At 38.8% G+C, this 14,726-nt stretch overlaps 1 protein-coding gene across 1 annotated transcript in view; it reads left to right on the forward strand.

Annotated features, from left to right (window-relative positions):
• The first annotated feature begins 736 nt into the window (after positions 1–736).
• The window catches only part of LOC103599741 (sphingosine-1-phosphate lyase 1-like), a 66,783-nt gene continuing 52,793 nt past the window's right edge, over positions 737–14,726 (forward strand). The window contains 1 exon segment of the mRNA XM_008583900.1: positions 737–1,050. Coding sequence (XP_008582122.1) covers positions 1,024–1,050 — 27 coding nt within the window. The 5' untranslated portion in view covers positions 737–1,023.

Consider the following 14,726-nt stretch of genomic DNA (forward strand, 5'->3'; position numbering starts at 1 on the left):
CGGGGCCTTGCGCCCGAGTGGGGCGTGCGCGCGGCCGGCGGCGACGGGGCCGCTCCCGCCGGGGCTCGCGGAGCCATTTCCGGCAGGGGCGGGGCCGGAGGCTGCTGGAACCTTAAATCTCGGCGCCAGGTGTGGTTGCAGGATCCTGGTGGCCCGGGAGTCCGCTGCGCGCTGAGGGAGAGGAGCGGGAGGTGGAGCCGGGCCGGCGAGGCAGAGTGTCCGAGGGAAGGGAAGGGGGAGGTGGAGGGGCAGCTGCGGGCTCCGCAGGAGCGGGGAGGCTGCGGACTGGAGAGGGCTCGGGCCGGGCCCGATCGAGGGCGAGCAGAGGCGGGCCGGCGGCTGGGCCTGCGGCGGGCTCTGAGGGCTTGAGAGGGCTGAGGGCCGGGCGCCACGCCGAGGTCGGAGCGAGTGGAAGGTCCGTGGGGGGTGGAGGGAGGACGCCAGGGCCGAGATGGAGGCGGGTTTGGAAGTCCGCTCCCAGGGCGGGCTCGAGTGGGCTTGCGGCGGCCAGGATTTGCTGGTCCTTGAGACGTGAGGGAAGGGTTATGGGGATGGAGGGCTCAAGACGAGAGCGAAGCCCTCCTGTGTGTAGACGGAGTCCGGCGGAGGCTGTCTCCTGGGCCTGGGGCTGCCCTCAGCGTCCGATCCTCAGCCCGGGTTGGGTTGGATGGGCTGCGCTCCGGGCTCCGGGACCCCAGTTGGGGCGGGCCGGGTGTTTCCCTTAGTATCTGCCTGGCTGGAATGCTTCGTGGGAGGCTGGATCTGGGTTAGTTTCATCAGCTGTGGGAGGGAAACCTAGTTGCGTCAGGGTTATATTGTGCAGGTTTGGGGTGCTAGGGGTGGAGAGTGATATCTGGCAGTGAAATCTGATCCTTCAAAGGAGGGTGAGAACCATTTCTCTGCTGCTCTGGCGAAATCTAGGCGGGACGGTGAGACAGTTTAACGCTTTGGAAGTAAACAAACCTGATTCCCTTTTACAGACACGGAAAGAGGGGTCACTGAACTGACGGCTGGAAGAGGAAGATGCCTAGTTCGGACCTTCTAATGTTGGTGAGTCTTTTCCAGACATCCTCTTGTTGGAAGTCACTTGTAATTTTCAATTGTTAGTCCAAAGGATTTCACCTCTGACACTTGCTTTTGGTAACTGAGTATTTCTGCCACCTTTTCTTTTGGGTTAATGATCAGGATGAAGAAATGAATTAATATGTGCATACAGTATATGTAGAACTTAAACATTCTTGAAGAATCTTTTTCAAGGTTTTTGCAGTTGGTTTTAATCTCTCCCTTTCCATACTACCAGAGCAGTTTTAAAACCTCTATTATTGCATTTTATCAGGGTCCGCCATAAATTAGTTTATAAGTGTTTGTCTGCCAGACTAGTTAAGATTCTCTGGAAGGCAGATATTATGCTTTACTTATTTAGAGATGAATAAACACCTATCAGAGTGCTCTGAATATAGTAAGTGCTTAACAAATTGCTTATTGAATTAAACTAGTCAGAATTTAAGTTCTTGGGCTGAGAAGCATGCCTGCTTTGGTAGAGGCTGTTTTCTCCTCTCCCCCTGAGATCTTGCTGTGCTCTTTGTTCCCTGAGCAGGGAGAATAGTATTGCCAAATGAGTGTTTACCAAAATGACCTTTTATTCCTGGGACATTTGTGGTTCTCTATAGGCTCTTTTGTGTGAAAATTGTGGGGAGACCATAGCTTTCAAATAGCGATATGCAGAAAGTGTCCGGATTTAGTTTTTGTTTATTAAGTCACTTCTCTGAGTCTGATATCTCTTTGTACAAAATCAGTAATTTAAAAACAATTCCTTTCTCTCTCTTTATCTTACTATCCTATAAATTTGGTTGTTGTCACTGGGAAATAGGGAAAAACTAGTAGTGAGGTTTTTTTAATTCCCAGTGTTGACTTCTTGTGGTAAAACCTGTGAGGTCTGCAGGAAGGATAAAGAAGAGGGAAACTAAGTTGTAATTCATTCTGGTTTGAGTCAGGGAACAAGGATGATTTTAGGTTGTGCATGAAAGACATAGATGAATACTTGGTTTATCCACAGATCCCAATGAAAAGTTCACCTAAAATAGTTTCTTGCCCCAAATTTCATGGATTTCAGTAGATAATAAATAGAATTACGTAATTTAAAATTCTTATTGCAAGAGCATTATGTTAGAAACATTGGAAACTATAAATAAGCAAAAGGAAATACCCCCCCTCCGCCTTTCCATCTCCTATCCCTGCCCCCACCCCTGTAATAATTTCATCACCCACGGATAACCACTGTTAGAATCATGGAGGGTTAATGGAGAATGACTTGTAATGATTGGCAATTTTTGTTTTTCCTCTTACAGATCAGTATGTTTATGTAAATTAGATTCCGATATGTAAGTAAGATATTTCTCCAGGCACAGAGATGTGCTTATTACTTCTTGGAGCTATAAGTTTAACAGTCTCAGCAGTGATTGCTTTTATTCAGAATATTAATTTTGGAATCAGTTGTGTTTTAAAGTATTTCTCAGGCTGTTGCCATACCTTTCACTTCCTCATCTGATATTCTGGAATGTTTAAGGGTGTTGCTTTGCTTGTTGCTGTAAGGAATTAATTTATAGATATGAGTGACCCTTGAAAATCATCACTTTCCGAAGACAATTTACATGTTGCATGAAGTGCTTTCACTGGAAAAGTTGTCATCCCTTCCTTGGCTGTAACGTGCTATTTGGGGCTAAGTGGTAAAGAAACAATGACCAGGGCTGGGTTTTCAAAGGAGCACTAAAATCATCGTGATCTGAGTTCAAGGTGTTTCTCTTAACTACTTTATATGATGCGTGAGACAAGTTCTTGGTCCTGCAACTGAGAAGAAAGGACTTAAGTGAATGAAAAAATAACCTCAGTGCAGGGCATCATCTCACAGAATCTCAGAATTAGAAACAATCTGAGAAGTCATGTTATGCGGCTTCTTACATTGTACGTGAATCTTTTTTAGGATGTCTTTCATGAATAGACATCCATTCACTCATCCTTTCTGCTAGTGGAATAACATGAGCAAAAGCTAGGAAAGAATACAAGGTGGATTCAGGAATAATAATATAACTCCAATAGCTAACATATATATATATATTGAGCATGTATTTATGTTAGGTGTACAAATAGATACTCTACATACTCCTTTAACTTTAACAAGAACCCTTTGAAAAATATGCTGGCATCCTCCTTTTATAGATGAAAAACTAGACTTATAGAGGGTAACCATAGCAATTTAGTGGTGGAATCAAGTTTTACCTGAGTTGATCTGGCTTCGGATGCCTCTTTCCTGTCTACTCTGTGATGCTGCCTCTGGGCCATAGTCACTATAAGGGGCAGAGGTTACTGACCATTGTGACTGATGAGAGGTTTGTGTAGAGCAGAAGGGGTGGTATAGCACTTTGAAAATGTGGGAAGGGAGAGGGAATCTTTTGTCTTCCAGTATAGTCTTGTCTGAAAATACATGTTTCATTATAAATCTTGCTTATTTTCCTTTACATTGCAGTTAGGGCATTATACTGAAATTTTAAATTTTGTGTGTATAGCTTTAATGTTATAATTTTTGAGTTTTATTTCAGAATAGTAAAGGAACATTATAAAATATTTATTGTAAAAAGAGGGCTTTGGGTCTAATAGGATTGAAAAACACTTGTGTGGACAGTATGCTGTGAGAGAAAATTTGAAGATCATCTGAAGTCTGTATATAACAAACCTTGAACCCAGACTAAGGAGCTTGGGCTGTCACCCCTCAGTGTATTCCTGCTGTCAATTTTGTCCGCATTTGTTTAGGGTTTTTCCATTTGCTCGTATGTAACATGTCACAGACTATAATACTTTCCACCTATGTCTCAGAGGGAATAAAATGAGTGTATGTGTTCATCTACTGAGAGTTGTGATGCTTCCAGAGGGAATTCAAGTCAGGCAATTTTGTAGCAGCCTTTCTTCACTTTGGCAACCATTCTTTTCAGCCATATTTTCCTCCCCCTCAGTTCATGGGGGTGGTATCACTTTGCAAGTTGCCAAGTAGTTGTAGTTTTTAGGAAAAGTTACTTTATAAAGCCAAGTCTACCCTTGGTGGTTTTTCTCTTTTCCTTTCCGAAGATGAATAAATTAGCTGGTATTCATAGGTGAATCAAGGTAAGTATGTCTGGCCTGCTAGTGCTAGGTGGGGTCTGAGTGATAACTGTTTATCTAGGACAGTCATTCTCGATCAGGGACAATTTTGCTCCTGCAGGGACATTTGGCAATGTCTGAAGATGTTTTTGGTTGTCATACCTGAGGAGTGCTACTGGCATCTAGTGGGTAGAGGTCAGGGATGCAACTAAACATAACCAAGAATTATCTGGCCTAGAATGTCAGTAGTGCTGAGGTTGAGAAACTCTGGTCAAAGTTTCCTTGACGTAGATAGCTGGGTACCTGTGTAACTTTTGCCTTCATGTGGGTGAGGGCATGAATTTTTTCTTGGAATTTGATGGGTCTGTTGCAGTATAAGTCCGTGGATCAAGCCCTGCTGCTTTCAAGTATATATTGGAGAGTATACAACATGATCTTCTGCAGTAGAGCAATATTCTTAAGAAATGCTTTCCTTTGCAGCATTTCTGTAGCACTCTTCTTGATTTGAAAATGGCAAGCCTCTCAGTGTTTTGTTTTTTAGGTTCAAAAATTGAATCTTTTCAAATCTTTCAGCTTCATCTTTGACCCTTGAATCCTTTTTAGGGATGTTTTCTTTCTGAATCTCAAATGGGATTTATGCAATAAACTGAAAAATTGACGTTAAAAGCTCATTTCTATTATTTGAACCTGGTATCTTTGTAGAATTAGCTAGAAGAAAGGGAAAATTGGGACAGATAGGACATTTAAAAATTTTGTTGACATTCGAGTGACCATTGTAGGATGAGCACTGTATTTGGCATTGTTCCAGTCTTGTAAATGAAGCCAAACTGTAATAATTTCTCCAGTCTTTGGTCTTCAGGAAAGGGGAGTTATAAATAAACTCCAAATTCCTGTATTTGGCTTAGCTTTATGGTCTCTGTGTCAGAAATTTTTAGTAACATTTACCTTCTTAATGAGGCTTTGCCCAATCTAATAGTACGTATAGTTTGTACAATTAGTGGCAGAATTGAGAATCACCCTGGGGTTAAGAATTTTCCATAGGGAATTGATTTGTAGTGAATCAGTCTGTATGTGTAAATACACAGAACCCACTTATTGAGAGAAAAATCATGCTGTGGAGTAAGGGGAAGTGGAGCCATCTGGGAAGATGGAATAGTGAAGGCTGAAACTAGTTTGTTGGAGATATCAGTCATCTTCTGGCACACTCCAACAGTGTGCTTGAGGAGATCAGGAGACTATTTACAAAGGCTGGGCAGAGCTAAGGAAAACCAACAGGGGATGGTGAAACATCTCAGGGCTAGCAAGGGAGAGTCACTGTTATTCTCAGGCCTGAGGGGGCAAGGGAGGGAGTAATTTCTGGAACCTTGAGAGAGTTTAGCTGAAGGAGAGGGTAGCCTGTAGGAATGCAGCTGCTGCCAACCACTGGCCCAGCAGGAAGGGAATCAAAGGGAATAAATACCTCAGACTCTTTTCCCACTTTCTGATCTTTTGCTGGAGGCTTCCATTGCTCCAACCTAACTGGAAACGAGAGAGTAAGCCTGGTTGATTTAATTCATACAGGGCAGCCTTGTAAGGCACGTAGCAGAGTTGGAGAAAATTGGATGGAGTATCTGGAGAAGAAAGGGAGAAAACCCAGCATGCTGAAGTTGAGGTCAAGTTAGTTTTAAAAGGCACAAGCGAGAAGATAGTGCCTGAGCAGAATCTTGAAGATGGGTAGGTATGGATTGTTACAGAAAAGGAATGTTCTTGCTGATAGTAACAGAAGGATAGATTCAGAAGCAAAGTGTCACCATAGGTTTGGCAAGGCCAGAGCTGCTTTGTTCCAGTAATAGCCTTAGAATCTTAATTGGCTGAAGGGCTTTAGAAACCTTGAAGTCCAGCTTTCTTGTTGCATAGGAATTCCTTCCACAGTGCCCTATCTGAAGTGAGTATGGAATACTTTCTCAGGGGCTTCTTTCCAGTGTTGGAGCAGCTTTAATTGTTAGAAAGTTTTTCATTTGTCCAAATCACTGAATATATCAGTTAGGTTTAGGTTTGACTATACATTACAGGACAACCTAAAGTAATAGAGATTTTTTAAAGATAGAGGTATATTTCTTTGAAGTAAGAGAGCAGGCTAGTTAGCTCAGTTGGTTAGAACATGGTGCTAATAACACCAAGGTCTAGGGTTCGATCCTTGTTCCTGGCCAGCCAGCAAAAACAAAACAAACAAAAAATAAAGTAAGAGAAATCTGGAGTAGGCAGTTTCTGGCCAATATGGCCATTCCTGGGTCCTGCGGTTCCAGGCTACTTCTGTTTGTGGTTCCACCTTGTCAGGTTCATGTTTCATTCAGCAGGAAGAGGAAAGGGAAGAAGGGCTTATTCTCCTTTTTAGTTAAAAGTGCTTTTGTGTGAAATTTATTATACATACAGCACTGTGTATAAAGCACATATCTACATTTTAAAGAATAATAATAAAGAAAACAACTATGTATCTACCACCCACATTAAGAAATAGAGCTTTTACCCCTGACCCCTTAGGCCCTACCCTGTTAAGTCTCTTTCCCTCTTTTCTAGGGATAATCATTATCCTGACTTTTAGAATAATTATTCCTTTGCTGTATTTTTTTTTGAACAGTGTTATCACCTGTGCATGCACCCCCTAAGTTTTGTTTTTTTAACTTGATGTAAATGGATTTATATGTGTTTTTTGTGATTTTCCTGTGTTGCTTAGTATTTGTGAGATTCATCAGTGTTGTTGCATATTAGCTTAGTTCATTCATTTTCATTGCTGTATGGTATTTTATTGTATGAGTAGACCTCAGTTTATTCATTTGACTAATAATGGACTTTTGGGTTTCCAATTTGGCACTTTTTGGAACGTTACTGTTATGAACTTTTTTTTTCTTTTTATATCTTTTCTTTTTTCTTTATTTGTTTTTTATCTTTTTATTTTTATTTTTTAAATTTTATTTTATTTTATTTTACTTCTCAAAATACATTGTACTTGATTTTCATGCCCCTTTACCCATTCTTCCCTTCCCCCATTGTATCTGTGCACTTGGCTTAAATAGTTCAAGGAATTTTGTGGTTATTCTGTGTTCTTCCCCCCACCCTTTATTTGTTTGTGTGTTTATTTATTTATTAATTTTTAGCTCCCACAAATAAGTGAGAACATGTGGTATTTCTCTTTCTGTGCCTGACTTGTTTCACTTAATATAATTTTCTCTAAGTCCATCCATGTTGTTGCGAATGGTAGTATTTCATTCTTTTTTATAACAGAGTAGTATTGCATTGTGTAGATGTACCACAGTTTCCTTATCCAGTCATCAGATGATGGACATTTCGGCTGGTTCCAGCTCTTGGCTATTGTATATAGAGCTGCAATAAACATTGGAGTACAGGTATCCCTTCAGAATGATGATTTCCATTCTTCTGGGTATATTCCCAGCAGTGGGATGGCTGGGTCATATGGTAGATCTATCTCTAATTGTTTGAGGAACCTCCATATTGTTTTCCATAAAGGCTGCATCATTTTGCAGCCCTACCCGTAATGGATAAGAGTTTCTTTTTCTCTGCAACCTCTCCAGCACTTATCGTTGTCAGTCTTTTGGATGTTAGCTATCCTAACTGGAGTGAGATGGTATCTCAGTGTGGTTTTGATTTGCATTTCCTGGATGCTGAATGATATTGAGCACTTTTTCGTGTGTCTGTTGGCCATTCGTGTATCTTCCTTTGAGAAATGTCTCTTCAGCTCCTTTGCCCATTTTTTAATTGGGTTATTTGTTTTTTGTTGTAAAGTTGTTTGAGTTCCTCGTATATTCTGGACATTAATCCTTTGTCAGATATATATTTAGCAAATATTTTCGCCCACTTTGTTGGTTGTTTCTTTACTCCGTTGATTGTTTCTTTTGCTGTGCAGAAGCTGTTTAGTTTGATATAATCCTACTTGTTTATTTTACCTTTAGTTGCCTGTACTTTTGGGTCCTATTCATGAATTCTGTACCCACTCCTATTTCCTATAGTGTTTCTCCTATGTTTTCTTTAAGGAGTTTTATTGTTTCAGGGTGTATATTTAATTCTTTAATCCATTTTGAGTTGATTTTGGTATATGGTGAAAGATACTGGTCTAGTTTCGTTCTCCTACATATGATTATCCAGTTTTCCCAGCAGCATTTGTTGAAAAGGCAGTCTCTTCCCCAGTATGTAGACTTGCTGCCTTTGTCAAAGATCAGATGGCTGTAGGCATATGGGTTAATTTCTGAGTTCTCTATTATGTTCCATTGATCCGTGTGTCTGTTTTTATGCCAGTACCATGCTGTTTGGGTTATTATAGCTTTGTAATATAGTTTAAAGCCAGGTAGTGTTATGCCATCAGCTTTATTTTTTTTGCTCAGGATTGCTTTGGCTATGTGTGGTCTTTTGTTGTTCTTTATAAATGTCTGGATAGCTTTTTCCATCTCAGAGAAAAATGTCATTGGAATTTTGATGGGGATTGCATTGACTTTGTAAATCACTTTGGGTAATATGGACATTTTCACAATGTTAATTCTTCCAATCCAAGAGCATGGGATATCTTTCCATCTTCTTGTGTCCTCTTTAATTTCTCTCAACAGTGATTTGTAGTTCTCTTCATAGAGATTTTTCACATCCTTGGTCAGCTTTATTCCTAAATATTTTATTTTTTTGGTGGCTATTGTAAATGGGCTAGCTTTCTTGATTTCTTTTTCTGCATCTTCACTGGTGGAGTATAGAAGAGCTACTGATTTTTGTGTGTTGATTTTGTACCCTGCAACTTTGCTGAAATCGTTTATCAACTCTAGGAGTTTTTTAATAGAAGCTTTAGGCTGTTCAATATATAGGATTATATCATCTGTAAAAAGGGACAGCTTGACTTCATCCTTTCCAATCTGGATGCCCTTTATTTCCTTCTCTTCTCTGATTACTCTGGCTAGTACTTCCAACACTATGTTGAATAGGAGTGGTGAGAATGGGCATTCTTTTTCTTTTATTTTTTGATGAACTTTCTTGTATATGACAAATGATCACAGGTGCAAGAGTTTTTCTGGGATTTGTATCTACAAATGGAATTGCTGGATTGTGAGGAGTGTACATCCCTAACTTCACTAGATACAGCCGAACTTTTCTAAAGAGGCTGATACAGTTTATACTACTATTAGCAGTATATGGGAGTTCTTGTTTCTAAACAACTTGACAAACTTGATATTTGTAAGGCTTTTTGTTTTTTGCCAATTTGGTAGGCCGGTAAATCTGATTGTGAATGCAAATTCCATATGCATTTCCTAGTTACTGATGAAGTTAAGTGCCCTTTCAAATGTTTATTGATCATTTTGATTTCCTGTTTTGTAGGTGCCTCTTTAAGTCATATGCCTCATCAATTATTTGTCTATTACTTCTTGTAGTTCTATTAGATTTTGTTGTATATATGCTGAGGTTTTGTTACTAGGTGCATACAAATTTAAAATTGGTACATTTTGCTAAAATGAGATTTTTATCTAATAATGCATTTTGACTTAATATATAACACATTAGATTTTCGTCATGAAATAGGCAAACTGTAAATGTTTGATGAATAAATGAATGCCTGTTTTGTGGGCAGAAATTTCAGGACAGTCCTCCTAGCCCATTCTTCTGGCATATTGTCATTTACATGTCCTTTTATCCAACTAAGTCAATAAATCACTTTTGAATTAAAAAAAAGCATAGGGCTTTCTCTTTGAGGTGTAATTTGTATACAGTATGATCAACATATAAAACATTTCCAGCACTCCAGCAAGCTCCTCATGTCCCTTTGGTAGTTGAGGCCTACCAAAGGTAATTATTCTTCTCACCATAGATTAGTTTTTCTGATTTTCGAACTTTATATAAATGGAAACAACAGTACAAGGGTAAGGGTACTTCAAAAAAAGTTCATAGAAAGATTAGTATTATCTTTTATTCTGTTTTTTTCCCATGAACTTTTTGAAGTATTCTTGTGTATTCTCTTTTGTGAGTGGCTTTTTTGCTCAACATTTTGTCTGTGTGATTCAACCATGCTCTTATGTAGCAATAGGTTTTTCTTCCTCATTGCTGTGTAGTATTACAATGTATAAATATATTGCAGTTTATTCTGTAGTTGATGAACATTTATGTTTCTAGTTTTTTGGCTGTTACAAATGACACTGCTACATTCTTTTGGTAAACATAAAACATAAGTAGAATTGCGGTGTCATAATGTATACTGCCAGACAGTTTTCCCAAGTGGTTGTACCAATTTACACACTTATAGGGTTTTTTTTAATATATGATTTTTGATTTAGCTTTGGGCACCAAATGTTAAATTTCTGTTAAGTGTGCCCCTGGAGAGAGCACTGAGAACTCTTTCCTGAAGTAGTATAGGCACTTGTAAAATGTGAAATGCCCTTCCTTCATTTTCTGTAATTCCCCAGAGAGTAAAGCCTACAGCATTCTTGTTTATCCAGTCTATAAATATTAATAAAAATTTGATGGGAACAAAGCAACCCTGGTTCTTTTGAGTATTAAAAGGGCCCTGTTGAGGGCAGAATTTAGAGTTGTAAAACACCATTTGTAGTAGTTAATTCCAAGGCTAAAATAGTAATGATCTGGAACTCTTTAGAATCTACATAGCTGTTGTGGTATATTTACACTTTACACTGAGGATTGGGGAGACCATGTTCTCTGGAGACTCTTTGTTAAGTATTTAAGCTCGTTCTTTTGAACTATGTTTTGGCAGGTGGGTCTAAAAAGGAATAGATTGATCCTGTATTGAGTTCTAGACATAATGGCACCTAGTCTTTGAAAACAATTGAGGCAAATAGAAAATTCTGTTTTCAGACTCTTAACAGAAGGGGATCTAGGGCAAATATGAGAATGCCATGGTGGACCTCCTCGTCTAGCTGAATTGTAGCCAGAGTAGAAGAAAGCCTTGGAAATACAACGAAGGCCTGGGAATCAAACTACTTAAAGCCTCGTCTGGCTCCTTGGTGACTTTGGACTTTGCAAAGATTGCTTTCTCTTGCTCTTTGCTGAAGAGGAAAGGAAAATGTTTATCATCAAAAATTCAGATTCATCAGATATTTAATAAATGTTTATTATCTGCAGTCATTTTCTTATTCTCTTACTTCATTTAATATTCACAACAACCCTATGAGTAGACGGTGGCTTGTGAACTTTGTTGAATTATAACAATGGCATCTATTTTTGCAGATGAGCAAAGCTCAGTTGCATAGAGATTCAGTAGTATGCCAAAGGTCACACAACTTCTAAGTGGGAGCTAAAATTAGAGTCGAAGCTTTTGATTGACTAGTTTGGACTTTCTAGGACACCACAGCTGCCTTTCCATAGAACACATTAACGTGACTCTCAGAGTCCATAGTGCAGTGATAAGGTGTCAGTTGAGGTAATTGTTCTTTTCAGATATCCTGAGTAGTTGCTGTAGTATGTGCTTAGGAATTGCCAAAGAAAAAAATGTGTTTTTTAAAAGTTTCATCATTTTAGCAGTTAATAATTCTGTGCATAAACTCTTAAAAAATATCTTTAGACTGTCATGACCCTTTGTCTAGTTTATACATAATTGCTCATCTAAGTAATTCTTAGATACTTATGGTTGCTTTCATTTGGAGTCCAGAGCTTTAACTCATTTTATGGAATTGCAGTTTCTGCAATCTTTGGTCCATTTGGAAGCTTTTTAGGAAGGTCTTTTTTTATTTTTATTTTTTATTTAAAGAAGGCCTTTGAATCCAGAAATCTTAGATGTTTCGTCTTAGCTGAGGGAACATTTGGTGAATGCAAATGGAATTGCTGGGTCATGATATTTTCTTAAGTGTACAACTCAGTGGTTTTTCATATATTCACAGAGTTGTGTACCCATCACCACAATCAATTTTAGAATATTTTCCAAAGAAATCCTGTACTTAGTAGTTGCTTTCTTATTTCCTCTAAGTCCCCTAGTCCTAGACAATGACATATCTACTTTCTGTCTGTAGATTTACTTATTCAGGACATTTCATATAAATGAAATCATACAATATGTAGTTTTTTGTGATAGGCTTTTTTCACTTATAATATTTTCAAGCTTCATCCATGTTGTAGCATGGATCAGACTGCACTCATTTTTTATTGCAGTTATAGGGCTTTTCCTAGAGAATTTTAAGTAATGGATACACCCAGTAGTGTTTCTATTTTGTTCTCACCTTCAGGAGACATAGGGATCTTGGGCTTACTTTATATGTAATAGGACCCTTTGTAAGAATAAGGCTATTTCTATGATTCATTTTAGAGCGGGGGTTATTAACTGAGGAATATGGGCCCCCATGACTAGCCTTCAGGATGTCCTGAACTCTTTGTAATTATTTGCAAGATCTTAAGTCTGCAAGCATTTTCTGGGGAGGGGGAGGGATTTTGGGGGACTGTGACGATCTCTAGCTTTTGTTAAAAGATAATTTTCAAAAAGTAGAATAATCACCCTCATACAGACATAAAATGAACACACGTTAAATATTTTACTTTATTCATAATGAGGAAATCAGGCATATGTTATAACTGGTTCAAAGGAGAAGTTCAGACACATTTATAGATCGGAAATATTGAAATGAATGTGCAAATGGAAGCAAAACTAGTTTCTCCCATAGTGGAGAGGGAAGTCAGCCGAACCTTTATGGGACCTGGCATAATTTGCAAGCTTATAGATGCAGATTAGTTTGCCTTGCTATCAATTATTTACAACTTTCAGAGTTGTAATCAGCTTCCTTAGAATCAGGTAACCCAGAGGGTGTCCTAGATAATGCATAATTTTCCATTGGAAGCACACATTTCCCCCTGCACTTCTATCAGATTATCAGAAAGTCTGAAACTCTTCCAAGTGTTAATTTTAAATTAGATTCCCTCAATTGCTTACTTCAATTTTTAAAAGTAGCTCCTTGGCATCAGGATTTTGAGGGCAGACTTTCCAAAGGGTTTTTTATCTAGGTTGAAGGTCAGTCAGAGACCAAAGGAGAGGTCCTTGTTTTATTGTTTTGAATAGGATTACATGTTACAAATCTCCAGAGAAGTAGCCTTTGCAGTTTACTTAGGTTACACATCTCAGCATAGATTCAAGATTTCTCATCTCTAATAGCAGCATGACTATCATAGCGAAGGGATTTCTACAAATGGTTATAAATTTGAAAGTCTAGATGTCTTAACTCTATGACAATAATCCTATTAGTAAGATAAGTATGGAAAGGGAGAAGCTCCGCTAACTTCTTCCCCAGTTGTGACATTCTTTGTGAAGAATATGGGATTATTTCCACTAGATCTTGCTTATTATCCAAGAAATTCTCATTTTTAGTATTCAGAAGATAATGAACTTTTTTGTACTTTGAAAGGTAACCTCTGTGAATTGCACGGTAAGTCATTTTAGCTATTTATTGTAAGAGACTCTGGGATTTCATGGCAAATTTAGCAACATATCTTGGGTAGGTTTGTGTAGACGTTTTTCCCCTTATCTTACCTACTTAGGCTGAGAGTATATTTAGCTACAAAACCCATAATTGCCCCTACTTCTACATCCTTCAGCATGTTCCTCTGCTTGTTGAACTTAGTCTTATACACTTGAGTCTCCTCTCCTAGTTTAAGCTCCTTGTAGTACCTTTTTTGATCTATTTCAGAAGAAAGGTATTCAGAATTGTTACTCTGACAAGATCAGCATCTGTCTTTACTTGATGCTTTGTCCTGAACACAAGTAAGTAAATACAATAAAAGGACCATTTAGCAATGTTTAGGGTCATCAGCTTTTATGAGCTTAGAGGCTGTGATTTTCCGTGAGTGTACTCCTGATGACTTGGGAGCATTGCATGTCTGTCTCCTGTCTGTGGCCAGGATTGTTTTGTATCTCAGTGATGAAAAGGTGCTTTGCCTGAATACTCCAGCAGTAAGTGTAGCAATTAGACTTTGAAGGGCTTGTGGAATAGTACTGACCATGCATATCTGACTCTTAAGTTTTTTGAGATGAACTTCTGAGATACTTGATCTCTTGACTCACATAATAGACTTTTTGGGGAAATATATGGTTTGTTCTTTATCTTCTAAGGAATGATGATTCAGCCTCTTCAAACACATCTGTTTCACAGTCACCACTGGTTGCTTGGAGTGGCTGTTTGGTTTTGTTGCTCAATTCTTACTTCTTCTTTAATGACCTGAGGGAGTTTCCCCTTCGAGCTTGTGATCTGTTTTTGCTGATCAACTGTAGTGCCTTTTGAGGCTCTAAAGATGATAGTGTTTTCTTACCTGTTGACTTTGCACTTTGAAGTTTTGCAGAATGTAGTATGAAAGAGTCAGATTCAATTTGCTGTTTTCTGTGTTTGTAAGGCTGGAGTAAGAATAAATGCACTAACTCTCTGGGTCTCTTGTATTTTAACTTCACACCCTAATCTGAGTCTCAGTCCTCAGAGTACCATTTAATCTTGAGACCATAAGACGGTGGGTGAACTGGGTGAAACAGGTTTTTCTTTTCCTCAACAGCCCATTCCTGCTTTAAGGCTCAAATTTCTGGCTCTTCTGGAAAAACTGTTGGGTGTTGAATTATGCAGTTGTATTAGAGGTAAAGAAAGTGGCAG

This window comes from Galeopterus variegatus, unplaced genomic scaffold (genome assembly GCF_000696425.1).
Source record: "Galeopterus variegatus unplaced genomic scaffold, G_variegatus-3.0.2 Scaffold3075, whole genome shotgun sequence".
Classification (NCBI taxonomy): Eukaryota; Metazoa; Chordata; class Mammalia; order Dermoptera; family Cynocephalidae; genus Galeopterus; species Galeopterus variegatus.